This window comes from Emys orbicularis, chromosome 1 (genome assembly GCF_028017835.1).
Source record: "Emys orbicularis isolate rEmyOrb1 chromosome 1, rEmyOrb1.hap1, whole genome shotgun sequence".
In the NCBI taxonomy this organism is placed as follows: Eukaryota; Metazoa; Chordata; order Testudines; family Emydidae; genus Emys; species Emys orbicularis.
Window position 1 is genome coordinate 111,778,716 of NC_088683.1, and position 16,177 is coordinate 111,794,892.

General features: G+C 44.7%; 1 protein-coding gene across 1 annotated transcript in view; it reads left to right on the forward strand.

Annotated features, from left to right (window-relative positions):
* The window catches only part of PKP2 (plakophilin 2), a 69,111-nt gene extending 68,592 nt beyond the window's left edge, over positions 1-519 (forward strand). Inside the window, exon 13 of the mRNA XM_065417603.1 lies at positions 451-519. Within this exon, the coding sequence (XP_065273675.1) occupies positions 451-519 (69 nt within the window). The remainder of the gene's footprint in view (positions 1-450) is intronic.
* The last annotated feature ends 15,658 nt before the right edge of the window (positions 520-16,177 follow it).

Here is a 16,177-nt window from a genome sequence, read left to right on the forward strand (position 1 = left end):
TAAGATGCTGTAACTGAATCACCTTTAGCATTAGTCTCCATTGTGTACAACCACAAATTCATTAGTGTCATAGAGTTAAGATAAAAGCTGATGGCCTGAATTTTCAAAAGTCACGAGGGGCACTTTTTTGTGCCCAAATTGAGATCCTTTAAAGGGGCCTGGTTTTCAGAAGCTGCTGAGCACTGTCCTTTTGAAAATCAAACCCTTTTAAGGTGTCTTAGATTGGGCAATGAAAAATTGAGGCACCCAAAATCACTGCTCGCTTTTGAAAAATTAGGCTGACAACGCAGCACGAGGAATTACTTGAACAAATAAAATCTTAGATCATCTTTTTACAGTAACATTTCATATACTTTGTCTCTGGCTGGCAGTTGGCTTTCGTCCTATGCATTCCCTTTGTTTTCAGAACTGTCATTAACTATAATTAGATCTTTTTGTTTCATTCCAAAGGCTCAATTTAAGAAGACAGCTTTCGTCAATACCGGGACAACGAGAGCATACAACTCACTCAAAGACTAAGGCAGGATACAAATATAGAGAGACTGTGTGTGGATTTGTATAATTATCTCCTCAATATCAGCCTGGCCACCATGAACTGTCAAGTATCTGAAAAAACAGAGACTGATTTTGTATGATAGCTGATGCTGTCTTCTGCCTTTACCCTATATCACACTGTTCTCAATGTACTTCAAAATATCAATCGCCAAAGATGGTATTGTTAAGGATTCCTGTGCCTGTTTTTTTAAGCTTGCTATACTAGTCAGTGTTTCAAACAATAGGTGTTTATACAGAGAGGTTTGAAACTCTGACCTGCACCACATTCTTTATAGGCTACTTTTTAAACATGGAATTTATCTCCACACTGTGTGAAATGGAACAGAATATACAAAAAGTTGTTTTATCATGTGCATTTTTAAAAGCACCCAGAAAGTTAGGAGGGGTTGTTGTTTTTTTTTTATAGAAGGGGGTGTTTGTCTTTGTTTTATTTTAGTTTTTGTTTTTTCTATTACTTGTATTCATGTGCTCAATGGCTCGCCAGTCTCTTTTGCTTTGAGATCTCAGTAGCAACAGCAAAATTGACAAGCAGTAATGCAGCTTCGGCCCACTTTCCTCCCCACCTCCCGTTCACTGCTGCCAGAATATTTGGCTGTGTCTCAGGAGTTTTTAAAAGTGCCGTTAAGTTACTCTTGGGGGAATTCTGTGCCACTGCGCAATGCAGAGTTTTGCAGAAATTAATGTTGTGCGCGCAGAATTCCCTTTTTTCCCCCACAAAAAAGGGCTGCAAAGATGTTGGCTGCCACTAGGGGCCCCTGGATCCGTCAGAGCCCAGCTCGCAAATAGAAAATGAGGCCAGGGGGAGGGGGAAGGAACTGGAGGTTTCCCAGCAGCTGCAGTTCCCAGCATGCCCTGAAGGAAGGAGGTGGCAGGGTGCAGGAAAGTCCATGCAAGCCCGGGACCGAGCATCAGGCTGTTTCTCCCTCTGGATCCCTGGGCTCTAGGAGGGTAGGGGGGTGAGTGTCTGGGCTTTGGAGGGCCCCATGGCTGGTCTCTGGGGGGAAGGGGGCATGAATGTCTGGCCCCCCGACTGGGCTTTGGGAGGGGCGAAACAGGAACTGGGTTGTCGTGGGGGTTTCTCTACTCTTGGGGGAATTTTGTGTGGGTATTGTTACAGACATACTTGCTGACAGGTATTTTGAAATAAATTACCAAAAATAATTGAAACTGGCATGATTATATAGAGTTATTTTGAGAAATAAAATTTGCTGAATTTTAAAATATTGTGCGCCAAATTTTTAATTTTTGGTGCAGAATTCCCCCAGGTGTAATCAGCGTCAGGTACCTTGGGCTAAACTAGAATGTGTCATTCATTGCTAATTGGGTTAGAGAACTGATGTTGATTCATGGACAAGTTTGAGAAACATTAAATTTAAAAACAATTCTGTTGATAGCTATAAATCAGGGGTGGGCAAACTTTTTGGCCCTAAGGCTACATCGGGTACAGAAATTGTATGGAGGGCCGGGTAGGGAAGGCTGGGGGAGGCTATGCCTCCCCAAACAGCGAAACATGGCCTGGCCCCTGCCCCCTATCCAGCCCCCCAGAAACCCAACCCCCATCCAACCCCCCCTCCCCCGCTCCCCACCCCTGACTGCCCCCCGGGACTCCCGCATCCTATCCAAACACCCCTGCTCTCTGCCCCCTGACCACCCCCCTGGAACCTCCCCGCCCCCTATCCAACCCTCCCTGCTCTCCCCGCCCCATGTTACCTGTGGGGTGGGGGGGGAAGGGGGGCTCAGTCCTTTCCCTGTGCATTTCCCCTGCTCGTTTGGCTGCTCTCCCTGGCAGTCAGGCAGGGCTCGCTCCCTGTCTGGGCTTGGCTGCTGGGGACAGGGGCCGAGCATGCTGGGGTTGGAGGTGGGCCCTGGCTTGCTCTGCCCCTGTCCCCGGCAGCAGGGCCCAAGCCCCTTGACTGCCCCCCTGCAACCTCGCCTGCTCTTCGCTCCCCCTGCTCCCCACCCCCTGACCGTGCCGCTCTGGAGCACCAGGTCTGGCGGTGCTATAGCTGTGCCGCCCGGCTGGCCAGAGCTGCAGCCACACTGCCCAGGAACTGGGGGAACTGTGACTGAGAGGGAGGCAGGGGAGCAGAAGGAGAGGGGCGAGGGGCTAGCCTCCAACCCGCTCACTGCACTGCCAGGGAGTTGGGCTGGCTCCTCCACAAGCCTGTCCTGATCCTGCTCCCTGGCAGGAGCTCGGGGGCCAGAGAGAAGGGTCCTGCGGGCTGGATGTGGCCCGCAGGCCATAGTTTGCCCCCCTCTGCTATAAATGGTAACGAGAGTGGAGATTGGTCCCTTATCTTTATTACTAAGGATATAAGTGAGAGATTAGGACATTGTTGCTTAGGAGTTCATCTGATCCTGCTTTATATGGTTTCACTTGCAGACAAGTTATCCATCGGCAAAATCATAGTCTTTCCACAGCAGTTAATTGCAATATGACAATCAGAGGAGTATGACATCAGATGTGGGAATAGGTAACAGCAGGAGATAAAATTCTAAATAATACAAGACTTGGGGTTTATGACATGATCCTGTACCTGGAAGAGGGGAAGTAGGCTAAAATACAGAAAACATGCAATGCCCCTCAGTAAAAAAGAACTGTCTCTTAATAAATTTTTCATGGCTTTCTTTGAGCCAGCAGCTCATAGACTCATAGACTCATAGACTTTAAGGTCAGAAGGGACCAATATGGTCATCTAGTCTGACCTCCCGCATGATGCAGGCCACAAAAGCTGACCCACCCACAACAGAATCTTCCAGCCTGCGACCCCTGCTGATCTTTAATGTATAAAACTCTATAGGCCAGATTATCAACTAGCATAAATCGATGGCACTCCATTGAAGGCATTGGAGCTATGCTAATTTTATGCTAGCTGAGAATCTGGCCCTACCTATTTATAACCCTCTTTTGCCCGGCCATCACCCTCTCAGCACCTTCACTACCAGCCTCTGGCACAGGAGCTATTATCGTAGCCCTGATCCACCAAAGGATTCCTCCATATTCTGGAAATCCTCAGCAGAGTCTGCTTTATGCCAGGGGGACTGGGAGCAAAGACTTAATGGGCCAAGAATTGTACCCATTCGTTTTAACAGTCCTTACCAAAGTTTCAGATCTTACCTTACCTAAAGCTATAACCAAATGAACCACAGCACAGCAGCATATGCAAATGTATCTCTGGATACTAGGAAGCTAAATTCTGCTCTCAGATGTACATAGCTGTCATTGACTTCTGTGGGAGCCACATATGTGCATCCAATGCAGAATGTGTCCCAGGAAGTTTAACAACCATTTTCCTACCCTAGATCATTTTCATATATTAGTTGAGGCTTTTTCTTTGCTTTGAATAACTAACATCAAATGCATCAAGTGGGAGGTTCTTAAAATAGTTTGATTCTCAAGGGACATTTGCAACAAGTTCTATACCCAAATATAGATATTGCTAAAAAAAAAAAAAAAAAAAAAAAAAAAAAAAAAACACCACTACAAGGGGAAGACAAGAATGCAACCTCATGTATGTAAAAATGTTTTCATTTTTTAAATGCGATTGAAAACAGGTATTTAAAATCTGAATATTTCTCTCTGGTGTTGTGAAACCAAACCCTGCTGCATTGTACTAATGAATGAACACCAGGAAGTGGCACTGAACAGTGTTGCACTGCCCTGAAATGAGTGAAATGCAAAAAAGTGTACAAAGAGCATAAAGGGTGAAAGTGAAGAATGAAAACCAACACAAGTACCACAGAAACAGAGAAGAAGATCTAAGAATTGAGAGGGAGACTTTCAAAAGTGCTCAAGATTGGCCTAACTCTGCTCCTTTTGAAGTCTGATTTAATTAATTATGGTGCTAGTTATAGCAGGTACAGAATGTTGTTGTTGTTTTTGTTGACAGTGTCCCTTTAAATCATGTGTTCAAAATGTATTTTGCTGTTGTAAGCAGGAAAAGTCAGATCTGCCAGCATTTGACAGTGATAAATGGGGATGTTTGGGAAGAAATCTAGAGACACCTTATTATTAGGCTTGGGAGGATTCGATTTTTAATCGGTAAATGGTGAAATCGACATTTACCAACATACACGTTGTAGGGGAGCGGACTCACCCCTGCGGCGCCTCCTGCTGGTCGTCTGGGGAATCAGCTCATTTCAGCCTTGGAGCGCCCTCTGCAGGCCGGTGATCCGCCTGTCCTCTCTACTTCTGGCCCCCCGTGTCCCTCCCAGGACCCCAGTGCCCCTTGCTCTGGGTGCTGTCCCCTGGCAGTACCTACACAGGCTCTGGGTCTCCCCTCCCAGGGGAACCCCCACCCACTAACCCCACCTCACCTCAGTGTAAGGCCACTGCCAGTCACCAACTAGCCCCCGCTCCCTGGGGCAGAGTGCAGCATAGGCCACTCATCACAGGCAAGGGTGGGTTTGGACCTGCTGCCTTAGCCTACCCCTGGGCTGCCTTCTGCAATCCCCAGTACCTCTTGGCCTTCTGCTAGGCTGCAGCCTGGGGCTTTCCAGGCTGGAGTTCCCCAGCCCTGCTCCACTCAGGTACCCTGTGTCTAGCTCATACAGCCAGGCCCTTCTCTCTGTAGTCAGAGAGAGACTGTCTCTGGGCTTCTGGCTCCCAGCCTCATATAGGGCCAGCTGAGGCCTCATTGGGGTGTGGCCCAGCTGCAGCTACTTCCCCAATCAGCCCAGCTTTTAGAGCTGCAGCCCTCTGCAGGGCTGCTTTAAACCCCTCAGGGCAGGAGTGGGGTAGCCACCCTGCTACACACGTACAAAACAATGAAAAAATATTTCCATTGATAATAATCAAAATGTACAGAGAGGCAAAGTAAGAAAAATGCTGCTTGAGAACGTACTAGAGCCCCATCTTAATGTGTGAAAAGCGTGTTGTAATGCCGGCATTAGCAGAGCTGGGGCTCCATTTAGGTAGCTGTAACTTTTTGAATCTCAGTATCTACTGTCATTAAGTAAGTGCTGTCTGACCCACCCAAATGTCCAGCAACTGTGAAAAAATGCTTAAAACCCATAATTTTGTGCAACAGAACATTTTAATTGATAAAAATCAAATTCTGCCAAGCCTATGTATTACAGCTGAGCTTCTTTGTTTATATGAAATCAATAACATTTCAACTGGACTCCAAGGGGGGAAAACTGTTAACTGGAGAAATAATAAAGCACTTGCTCAAATGGAAAATTTTCCTTTGGATTGTATTGCTTTTAATAGAAATATTGGTTCTGAGTGAAAACGTCCTGCTTTCAAGCCTAATCTACCTTAAAGAGGGCAAGTCCATTTTTGTTATTAGATCGTGGTATGGAGAAACAGAATTGCTGTAAAAGGATCATGTAGTGATGCAGTTTAGCTGTTTCTGGTTATACCAAAGAACTCCTGTATTAATCTGTTTACAATAGAATGCCTGTTACGCATTCCTTGCAGATGCAGTAATGATCTGCCCAAACACTTGGCATTCCTGAGGTTCTCACTAGCCTTGCAGAGGTGTTTTCTATTGGGCTGATCACACCGGTAGTATCTGAACATCTCATAAACATTAATAAAATTATCCTCACTGTGTTCCTATGAAGCTGGGAAACATTATTACCCCACATTTTACAGAGGGGTAACTGAGTCACAGAGAGATTAAGTGATTTACCCAAGGTCATCCAGGGAGTCTGTGGCAGAGCTGGGAATTGAATCCAGATCTCCTAAATCTTGGGCTGGTGCATTAACCAGAAGAACCTCCATTCTCCTTTAGCAGAAATAATTAGTAGTTAATAGTGCTGTGCTAGGACCATGGGATATTGAGATGGATTCACTGCCAGAGAGTGGTTCATTCTTTTCCTTGTTCCACCCATCTAACTTCCTCTCTCTGCTGTCATGGCTGGTAAGTAAGTGGCAGGGCTCTCGCTCTCTCCCTTGCCAATCAGAGTTCAGTTGCAGCCATCCACAATTATGTATCGTAGCCAAAATAGCTTAATTAGACTATGTGTATATGATTTTTTTTCCAATTTGGGGTAGAAATGATAAGGTATATATTAAGTTAAACCCAACCACTGCAAAGCTTAGCGGGGGAGAAGAGTTAGAACCATAATGAGCCCTGAGACTACAAGATCTCCAGCCCTTGCAACATTTAGAAGTGTTTAGCCTGTGTCCTAGAAAGCAACTTATGAAAGCTGAGGGATTGCTTCTTCTGTTTCTTCAATCACCCTTAGTCTGGATGTCAGTGTGTCTCAGGGGTTATCTCAGCTTGCCCAAAGAACTCAGATTTCCCTGTCCCTTGGGTTGTAGGACAGAGACCAACAGCCTGAATTCACACACCTCTCATTGCCCAGATTGAGACACATTCTGCCTCCTAAACACAGTGAAACTGCTACTGCTGTGCTGCAAGTGGGGACAGGTCATGGCAGCTCATGCCAGGTGTAGTAAAGTGCTCATCAAGGAGCTAACTGGGTTACTCAGAGTATAATGGGGAAATTGAGGAGATAAGTACAGAAAATGAGGATTGGCAGCAATAAATTGAAAAATCAGGCCACTGTTTTCTTGTAAATGAGATTCTAGATAAGGACAGCCAGAAAGCTATTTTCCTCAGTGCCCTTGGCAGTAAAACCTACTCCCTCTTACAGCGTTTCTTACAAACTCAGAAACCAGGGGATAAAAATTTGGAAGGTCTGCAGATGCTCCTAACAGAGCATTACCCATCAAAGCCAAGCGTCATTGTAGAATGTTTCCAGTCCCATAGTAGAATGAGGAGGCAGGGTGAAACTAGCTGGGAATGTGAGAGAGCTAAATAGATTAACTGCCTATTGCTCCTTTGGAAATGTCCTAGAGGAAATGCTGTGGGACAGATTGGTTTGTGGTATCAATAATGAGAGAATTCAAAGGCAATTGCTGGCTGTGACGGAGTGGGGATTTTCCCTTGTTATGTTGTATGTGAGTCTTACTGTTGAGCCTATGTGAGTTTTACTGTTTTGCATGAATACGGTGTGTGCCTCAGTTTCCCTGTGTGCTGCACCAATACCTCGGTGATGGGAATAGGGGTGTGTGACATTGGCTGAGACCTCTAGGGCAGGTGAGGCTGCTCCAGCTGCCTGCACATATGCTATGACCAGTGCCCTTCGTAACCTGAGACCCGGGAGGGGGATGCAACCAGGTGACTCTTTGCCCTGTAAGTAAGACAAAGACAAGGAGGAGGAGCAACGGGGGTGTCTGAGGTCAGGTCGCTGGAAGCTGGCAGTCTGCTTGGGGGAAATGGAAGAGGGGGAGTCCAGGGCTTCTGACCCAGGACTCCCCAAGAGGGACTTGGCTGAAAGTCACTGATTTTTGTGCTAACAAGTTCTGTCCTACGCTGTGTTCCTGTCGACTAATAAATCTTCTGTTTTACTGGCTGGCTGAGAGTCGCATCTGATTGCAGAGTTGGGGTGCAGGGCCTTCTGGCTTCCCCAGGAGCCCCACCAAGATGGACTCACTGCGGGAAGCGCATGGTGCGGAAGGGGATGCTGAATGCTCCGAGGTCAGACCCAAGAAGGTTGAAGCTGTGTAAGCTTCTTGCCCTGGTGACAGTATGCTCAGAGAGAAGAGGCATGCTCCCCCAGAGACCTGACTGGCTTCATATGGAATAGTTCCAGAGCATTGCCCGGTGACTGGCCACAAGGGAACTTAACCTGGCCCAAAGCAGTAGACTTCGCAATTGCAATGGAAGCAGCAGTGGAAAACTTACAAGATTTGCACTTAGAATCAAACTGACTCAATAAACAAAATGCAAATCCAGTTGCAAGGGATTCAGACTCCTGAGGTGTATGTTCATTCTGGAGGAGCTCATTTTGCACCCCTTTGTAAACTTAAAACAGCCTGGTGTCATATATGCCTCAAGATTGGACACTTGGCCAGAAAATGCAAAGGTGACTCTCAAACAGCTGTCATGACCAAGAGGGTAGACTTGAAAAGGCCAGCCAAAAAGAAGAAAGCAGAGGGCTTTTTACCTTGAGGGGATGGGAGACACAGAGAAGGAGGTACACAATATGTACCATCTAAAAGGCAAGAATGTGGGCCTGTACAAAGTAATGGAAAAGTTTAAACAATGAATCTGTACAAATGGAAGTAGGTAGAGGGGCTTCAGATCCTGTGATCAATGAACATATATATTAGCAGTGCCAAGCAGGACTGAGTCCACTAGTGAATGCAGGAGCCCACCTACCTACACCGGGGAACCCATATAGGAGGTAGGTTCTGTGTTTTTTCCTGTAAAATATAAAAACCAGAAGAAAAAGTTACCAATCCTAGTGATCCAGAGATAAAGGCAAAATCTCTTAGACAGTGATTGGTTGCAACCATGAAAACTGAATTGTGATGAAATTTTCAAATTAGAACCTAGCAAAACAGCAGCATTCCAGAAGTCCTGGACACTCAACCAGCCATGTTTAAAGATGGGTTAGTGACCCTGGAGGATGTAACAGGTGGTATCTAGGATTGGCTCAAGCCAAAATACCTTAAAGCAAGACCAGTTCCTTATGCCTTCAGAGAAAAAGACTGGGACTGAGTTATCCAGGCTGGAAAAGGAGGGTATCATTTCACCAGTGCAGTTTTCTGAATGGGCCTATGAGGATGCCACCTGTAACAACCTGGGTACAAAAGGATCTTAATGAGGAACCAGAACTCTGAAACTGAACCAAGAACTCTGATTGGTTTTAAGGGGTAGCAATTTAAATTAAATGACATACAAAACACAAAATTATTGTAGAGAATTAACACCCATTGCATTAGCAAGATTCAAGAAACAATTCCACTCACTTACAATTCCATGCACCACTGCTACATTGTATTCCTTCAAGCAAAATTATTTAAAAAATAAGCTAAAAGTAGCTACTAAATTGCATTCTATCTTCTAATGCATTATTTAGCCCTCCTCAAAACAAAAGAACAAAAGGACAGGGACATTCAATGAAATTAAAAGGCCACACATTTAAAACTGATAGAAGGAAATGTTTATACAACACAATTAGCCAGGGAAATTGAGTGCCAGAAAATAACAGCTAACCCAAGAGATGAACAGGATTCAAAAAAAGGACCAAGCATTTCTATGGCTAATGGGAATATCCCAAGTCACATTATACGTGTTTTAAAATTTTTAAAAATGGTTGGAAGGAATATGAACCTTCCTTTTGTTAAGACAAAACCAACCTCTAATGGAGCAGAGGTCAAAGAAACTTCCCCACAGGGGATCCATAATTGATCACACCAGAGTTTGCAACACAATTTTCTGCACCTTTCTTTGAAGCAGCTCGTAATTTGGCCACTGTCAAAGACAGGACAGTGAACTAGATGAACCACTATTCTGATCATGGCAGATGCACATCTGTAATAGTTGGATGTTCACGTGATGATCTCCACTGCTACCTGTGGAAAGTGCAGACAGACCTTTGCCACAAGGACTATGAGTTGTACTTGTCACAGACAATGGGCCACATGTTATGACCAAGGGGTTTAAAGACTTTCTGAGCAAAAATGGATTTAAACATATACAAACTTCCCCCAAAGGCTTAGCAGAGAGAACTGTGAGGAAGAAAACTCATTTGGCCTCAGTCCATTCCAGCCTGGAGTGGGAAGTGTTAAGGAATCAAGCTTTTGAAAAACAAAACCATGGCTGTCATGCTGAATCCAGAGAGTTGAGCCCAAAGGACCTGGTCTACAGCAAAAGTTTCAATACTTGCCTGCCAACGTGGATTCTGGGTACCATCCTAGAACAAACTGGACCCTTGTCTTTTAAAGTCTTATTATTTGACCATTACTTAAACGGACATCATCAAGATCATGTTTGCTTGCAAAGTAACGTGCCAGCACCACAGCCTTTGTCCTTGGGTAATGACCATCTGAAAGAGCCAAGGTCAGGAGAGGACACAGTTTTGCCAGGAATGCTGGGGGGGGGGTGTATCTACAGAAATGCTGGACCAGTAGACTGAGGGAGATGGGTCTCAGCCCCTGTAGGCAGCCCTGGCTGTTGAGGAGAGTTGTACTCTGTGAAAGAGAGAAGAGCCCCATTTAAAAGACTATGTATGGGCTGTAAAGTAAGGGGAAGGAAGTAGTAAAGTGGCTTAACTGGGTTTCTCAGAGTATTATGGGTTGGCGCTATGTTCCAACTCCCCCTTCCTGTTTAGTTAGTGGGAGCTTTCCTCCTGACTCTACTGTGGTGCAGTAAAATAAAACAGCCAGTTCCCAGCCTGCAGCCCTAAGAATAAACTTATTTCTGTTGCACCGAGCCATCCCTTTGCAAAACAAAGTGACTCCACACACCCCATATGCTGCAGAGCTCTGCTTTGCTGAGCATCTCTCAGTGATAGAATAGAAGAGAATTTAGAAAGTGGCCATTGAATCTAGTACCACATGAATTCATAAACTTGAATTCTCCACAGATAGGTGTACAGGGGCCTAGCTACTAGCATAGCTGTAGTAGTGGCAGAGACAACGCTGCTCTTCACTCAGCTACCAGTTTACAGGGAGGGATGCCTCCCCCCCCCCCCCCCCCCCCGCCACCACACACACATTTTTAAATCCCGCCAACAAAACCCATTCATTCTGACCTCGTGCAGGAGGAAGGATCTTCTGATCCTTGAGCAAGGCTCACTTACAAAAGCAAACAAGGTAACCCAAGAGTGTGACTTTCTGTGTCGAGTTAGCCGATATAGTGCAGTGCTATTGCACAGCACTTTTCTGCTAAGTGGGCAAGTCAGTGACACAACAAACAGAACAAACCGCCTTTTTATAGCAGTCAATATACTTAAGCTGGTGTTTTCCATACCCCTTTATGTGTACTGCACTTTTATAGGTTTATTCTCGGTGAATCTCAATTCCGGGGGGGTGGGGAGGGAAACAATCGGTTCGTTTCCTTCACACACTGATAGCAAAAGTTTTTTCCATATGCAGATAGCAGAAGAGTTACTAATTCAGTATCATAAATTTGAATTCTTTCCTCTAATGTGTCTTCCAGTGCTTTACCCAATCTACTTTTAAATGGTTCAAATTAAAGGGCTTTAATATCATGGTTACAAAATAAACCTGTTAGTTATCCTAAGATCTCATGTCCTTAGTTTTATCCCATTATTCCTAGCGCTATGCCCCTAAGCCTGCCCTAAAATAGCCAGGCATATAAGGAAGGAGAGGAATTGGTTAATCCTTTGATATGTCAATATTAAATATAACTTAGAGAAATCACAGGAACGCCCCACAGACACAGAGACTTTTGAACGTGAGCACCCTCCCAACCAAGAGAGGAAAAGCATTGCGGTAGTAAAGAGGAACTGGGATCTCATGGTTAAAGCACAGGACTAATCATCAGGTTCTGTTCTGCCTCTGCTATGGACTGTCTGTGAACTTGAGTGAGTCAACTTAGCTGTGCCTTGGTGTTCCAGTCTGTAAATCGGGGCTAATACTTACCTGCCTTGCTGGGCTTTTGTGAGGATTTATGAATTAATGCTTATAAAATGCTTTGAGGTCCCCTAATGCAAGATGTTATAAAATGTAACATGGTGGTGTGATTCTACTTGGAAATCTTGTTCAGCCCCATAAATGGGAATCTCAGCATGCTTCTGACACTATGGAGTCTGTGATCTTTAGTGGGAAAACTAGTGGATGGATGCAGGTACTATGTAATACAAAAAGCAACTCTCTCTATTACAGTTGAGAAACCAAAAATAGGAGTTCAGGTTTGGATAAGAAAATTAAGTCTTTAATTCTGAAATAAATGAGCTGGAAATCTCGTGAAAACAGATTTTCTTGTCATATTACTAGCACTTCTGCTTTCTTCATGGCCAGAAATGGAAGTGGGGAAAAAAGTCGGTAACTTAACTAACCTCCACACCAAAGCTTTCGTTAGCGTGAGCAAAATTCAGAAAGCAAAATTGTACATTATTTTGCTGAATGTAAGCACACTAATAAAGCAACATGTCAGGGATGACCAAACCAGGTTGGAAAAATAATGCCCAGCACAATAGGATCGAATCTCTGTTGGAGCCTCTGGCCTCTATTGTAATATAAATCATACTCAGCTGTTTCCTGTTCTGAATGTAAGGTGGAAATTGTACTATCTCAGATATCATTGTATGGCAGCTCTTGACACCATTACAGTGAGCAGTAGCACCACTGTTGTTCAGGCTGCATCATAACTTCTGTTTAAAAATCAATCTTTCTAAGTCATCTAAAATTGACATGCTTCCTTTAAAATTTGGTGTGCTTCAGGTGGGTGAAGGATAGGGTTAATTAATTAAATTTCGGATCATCTGAGGCAGGGGTTCCAGAGATATAAGCCCTGGAAAAAATAGCCATTTTTCAGAAAGTTTTTAGGTGGGTTTGGGGGCAGTGGGGATTGTTTTTTTGCACAGAGCTAGAGAGCAAACTATTCATGTGATGTGGGTCAAAATGAATCATAGAATCATAGAAGATTAGGGTTGGAAGAGACCTCAGGAGGTCATCTAGTCCAATCCCCTGCTCAAAGCAGGACCAACACCAACTAAATCATTCCAGCCAGGGCTTTGTCAACCCAGGCCTTAAAAACCTCTAAGGATGGAGATTCCACCACCTCCCTAGGTAACCCATTCCAGTGCTTCACCACCCTCCTAGTGAAATAGTGTTTCCTAATATCCAACCTAAACTTCCCTCACTGCAACTTGAGACCATTACTCCTTGTTCTGTCATCTGCCACCACTGAGAACAGCATGGCTTCATCCTCTTTGGAACCCCTCCTCAGGTAGTTGGTCTCAATATGTCACGTTTTACTCAAGGTAATGCATGGCACCCACTAAATCTTTGAAGAACCCAAACTGAGAGTAGTGTTTAAGAAAATGTACATTTTTTACAGTGTACATGCATCAATACAGAAAAGCAGTCAGTAGGTTTCCATTCCCACTATTTGCTATGCTGTAAAACTTGACTCTTGTAAATGCTCTAAAATCTATACAGTTCCTCGGATTGCTAGGAAATGTGGTGTGTGTCATTGGCGGGGGGCATGGAGCACCATTAGTGATCTAAATTTGGGGTCATTTGACCAAGGGGTTCCCGAGTTACAGGTCCCCCCAAAAAACAGCTTCCTTCTGCTGCCTTGTTCTATTAAACTGAGAGGTACTAAATAATGACTGAGTGAATCACAGACCTCTGTGAGTTCACTGGCTCTGAATTCACCCTTCAATTAACATAACAAAGGATAAATTAATCAGAAGCCCCTACTTAAAATAAAAGGAATTCGGGAGTGTGTGTCTGGAGGTTGCTACAATTTGTGAGTCATGGGTGGTCATTTTATTTTAGGGGAATGTAATCCCAGTCTTTGGGGAAAACAAATCAGACATCTGACTGCTTCCTGGGAGGGGAGGGATATTAGGTGGCGGAGAAATGGGTCAGGGACTGCAGCAAGGAGAGGGGGGTTATGGGGAGGGGGATAAATGAGAATGAGTGGGAGGAGTGGGTAGTACCAGCAGGGAATGTGCCGACACTGTTGCCGCTGATGTCTCTATTCAGAACCTTTGTACATTGTGCAATAAAGATTTGCTAACTCATTCTGCTTTCTACACATTGCCTCTGTCATAATATAACATGTTTTTATTTTAGGGGGAGGCTTACTGTGATCACAGCAGAATAGTCAGCAGCCAGTCTAACCAAAATTGTTGTCCTATTGGGTGAGGGGGAGCTGGAGACACAGGAGTGTGTGTGTGTGGAGAGGTGGGGATGGGGGATAAAGACAGGGACAGGGGTTGCAACCATAGAGGGGGTTGGGAAATGAGAATGGATAGTAAAGAAGCCTGTGATTGGTTGTTTGAAAAAAATCTGTATTTTACTAGCCTCTGGGGGGATGGGGAGAAAGGGACAAGTGGCTGCTTCCTGATAGGGCAGATTAATGTGATGTTTCCAAAGACACATAATGCAGAGTGTTGGAACTGACAGCGCAGGTACCTTGACCACTCAGGAAAATGAAATGTGTGCACTGCCAGTGTGTCGGTTCTGGGCAATTTCTGGATCACAAAGTTGCAGAAGTTTGCGGGAGAGCAAGGAGTACACCATGACATGGGGATTGCTGACAACAGGCTGATTTGGGTGGAGAGAGACAGCCTGTGTTGGGATCATCATTTTGCCCACACTACAGTGTCTAACTGGTGATTTAAAAGTTTGTGATCTACCGGACATTGTGGTGATTCACACGGGCAGAAATAATCTGGGCCTTATTCCCGCTGTGCACCTCATGGAGTGTATGAGAGCAGATTTGGATGGCATCAGAGATTTGTGTCCCGGAGCTGCAATAGTTTTCTCTGATTTGGCTGAGCAGCTGACTAATTGCTACAGTGACAGTATGAAAGCTATTAATAAGTGTTGGAAAAACATTAATCAGGAAATTGGAGGGTTCATGGCTGACTGGAAAACGTGTACCGTATGGCATAGAAACATTACAAGCTCTGACATCCCCTGTTTCTTGTAGATGGGGTACATTGGACAGGGGTCTGAGGATCTTTCTCTCAAACATAAAACTGTCAGTCATTTGGAACAGAAACGTTATCTGTGATTTCTCTCACTGGCCCTACCACAAACTCCACCCTCCCACCATTCTGAAACACCAATCCACTGTAACATAATTGTCCTTCGCTCCAGGCACTGCATGTGAGTTGAATTACAGGAGGGAGAAAGAAGTGGTAATAGATACATTTATATACCAGGAAGTAAGGACTTCAGGGAGATGAGTTCCCTGCTTGTAGGGGGTGGTGCCAGGGCACAGTAATGGGGAAAAGGCGGGGGGAATGCAGTGAATGGGTCAGGGGTATGGCAAGGGAAATGTGCTGTAGCAGGGATGGTGGAGCCAGCTCATCGGAGGAGAGGCTGACTAGCTTGGTATGCAAATAGTAAGACATATGTACAACTGCCTGAATGATTACTAAATCCTACCAACAATATCTGTTTTTCTGTTAAAAAAAGCGGGAAACTCTTAATGCAGAGTTAAGCTTATTTGGTGGGATGTCGTCCCCTTGCAGAATTCTGAGTTGACCAAGACTCAAACTTCTGAAAATCAGGAAATGCACAGTTAAGGTTGCCCATGCAACCTTAACTCTGCCCGCTTTCAGCACTGTTCAGTATGCCCCCATCAACAGACATACCTTTAGTCTGGTTCCTCATAATTGCTGAAATGTATGAGTGCTTTACCTCTTTTTACAATCCATTCACTCTCACCCAACTCAACATCCTGCAAAAGGATGACATACAACCAAGCAACCTTAACTCTGCATTAAAGTAGATTTTTGCCATTGAATTGAATTTTTAACTGGTACCCATTGTACTCCAGATGAAATAGCTGTGTATCATTTCTACAATATTTTTAAAATTCCCTGGCATAAAGCAGGTCGCTGAAAGGGTGTAATGGACCATTTTAGGTGTGAGGGGATGAGAAAAAGAAAATCTAGGAGTTAATTGTGGCCTGGGTGTAGTGGGGTATTTTCCAGCTGAACATAACCCAGCTCAGTGGTTGGGGTTTCAGGTTGATCATGGCCCAACGGACATGAGGGAGACTATAAAAGCACTTGTTCTAGCTAACTGGAGCAGTAACTCAGCTTGGATAGTGAAACTAGAATGCTCAGTTTCACTTTGATTTCAATCAGTTTCTCCTTCTGGTTCTCA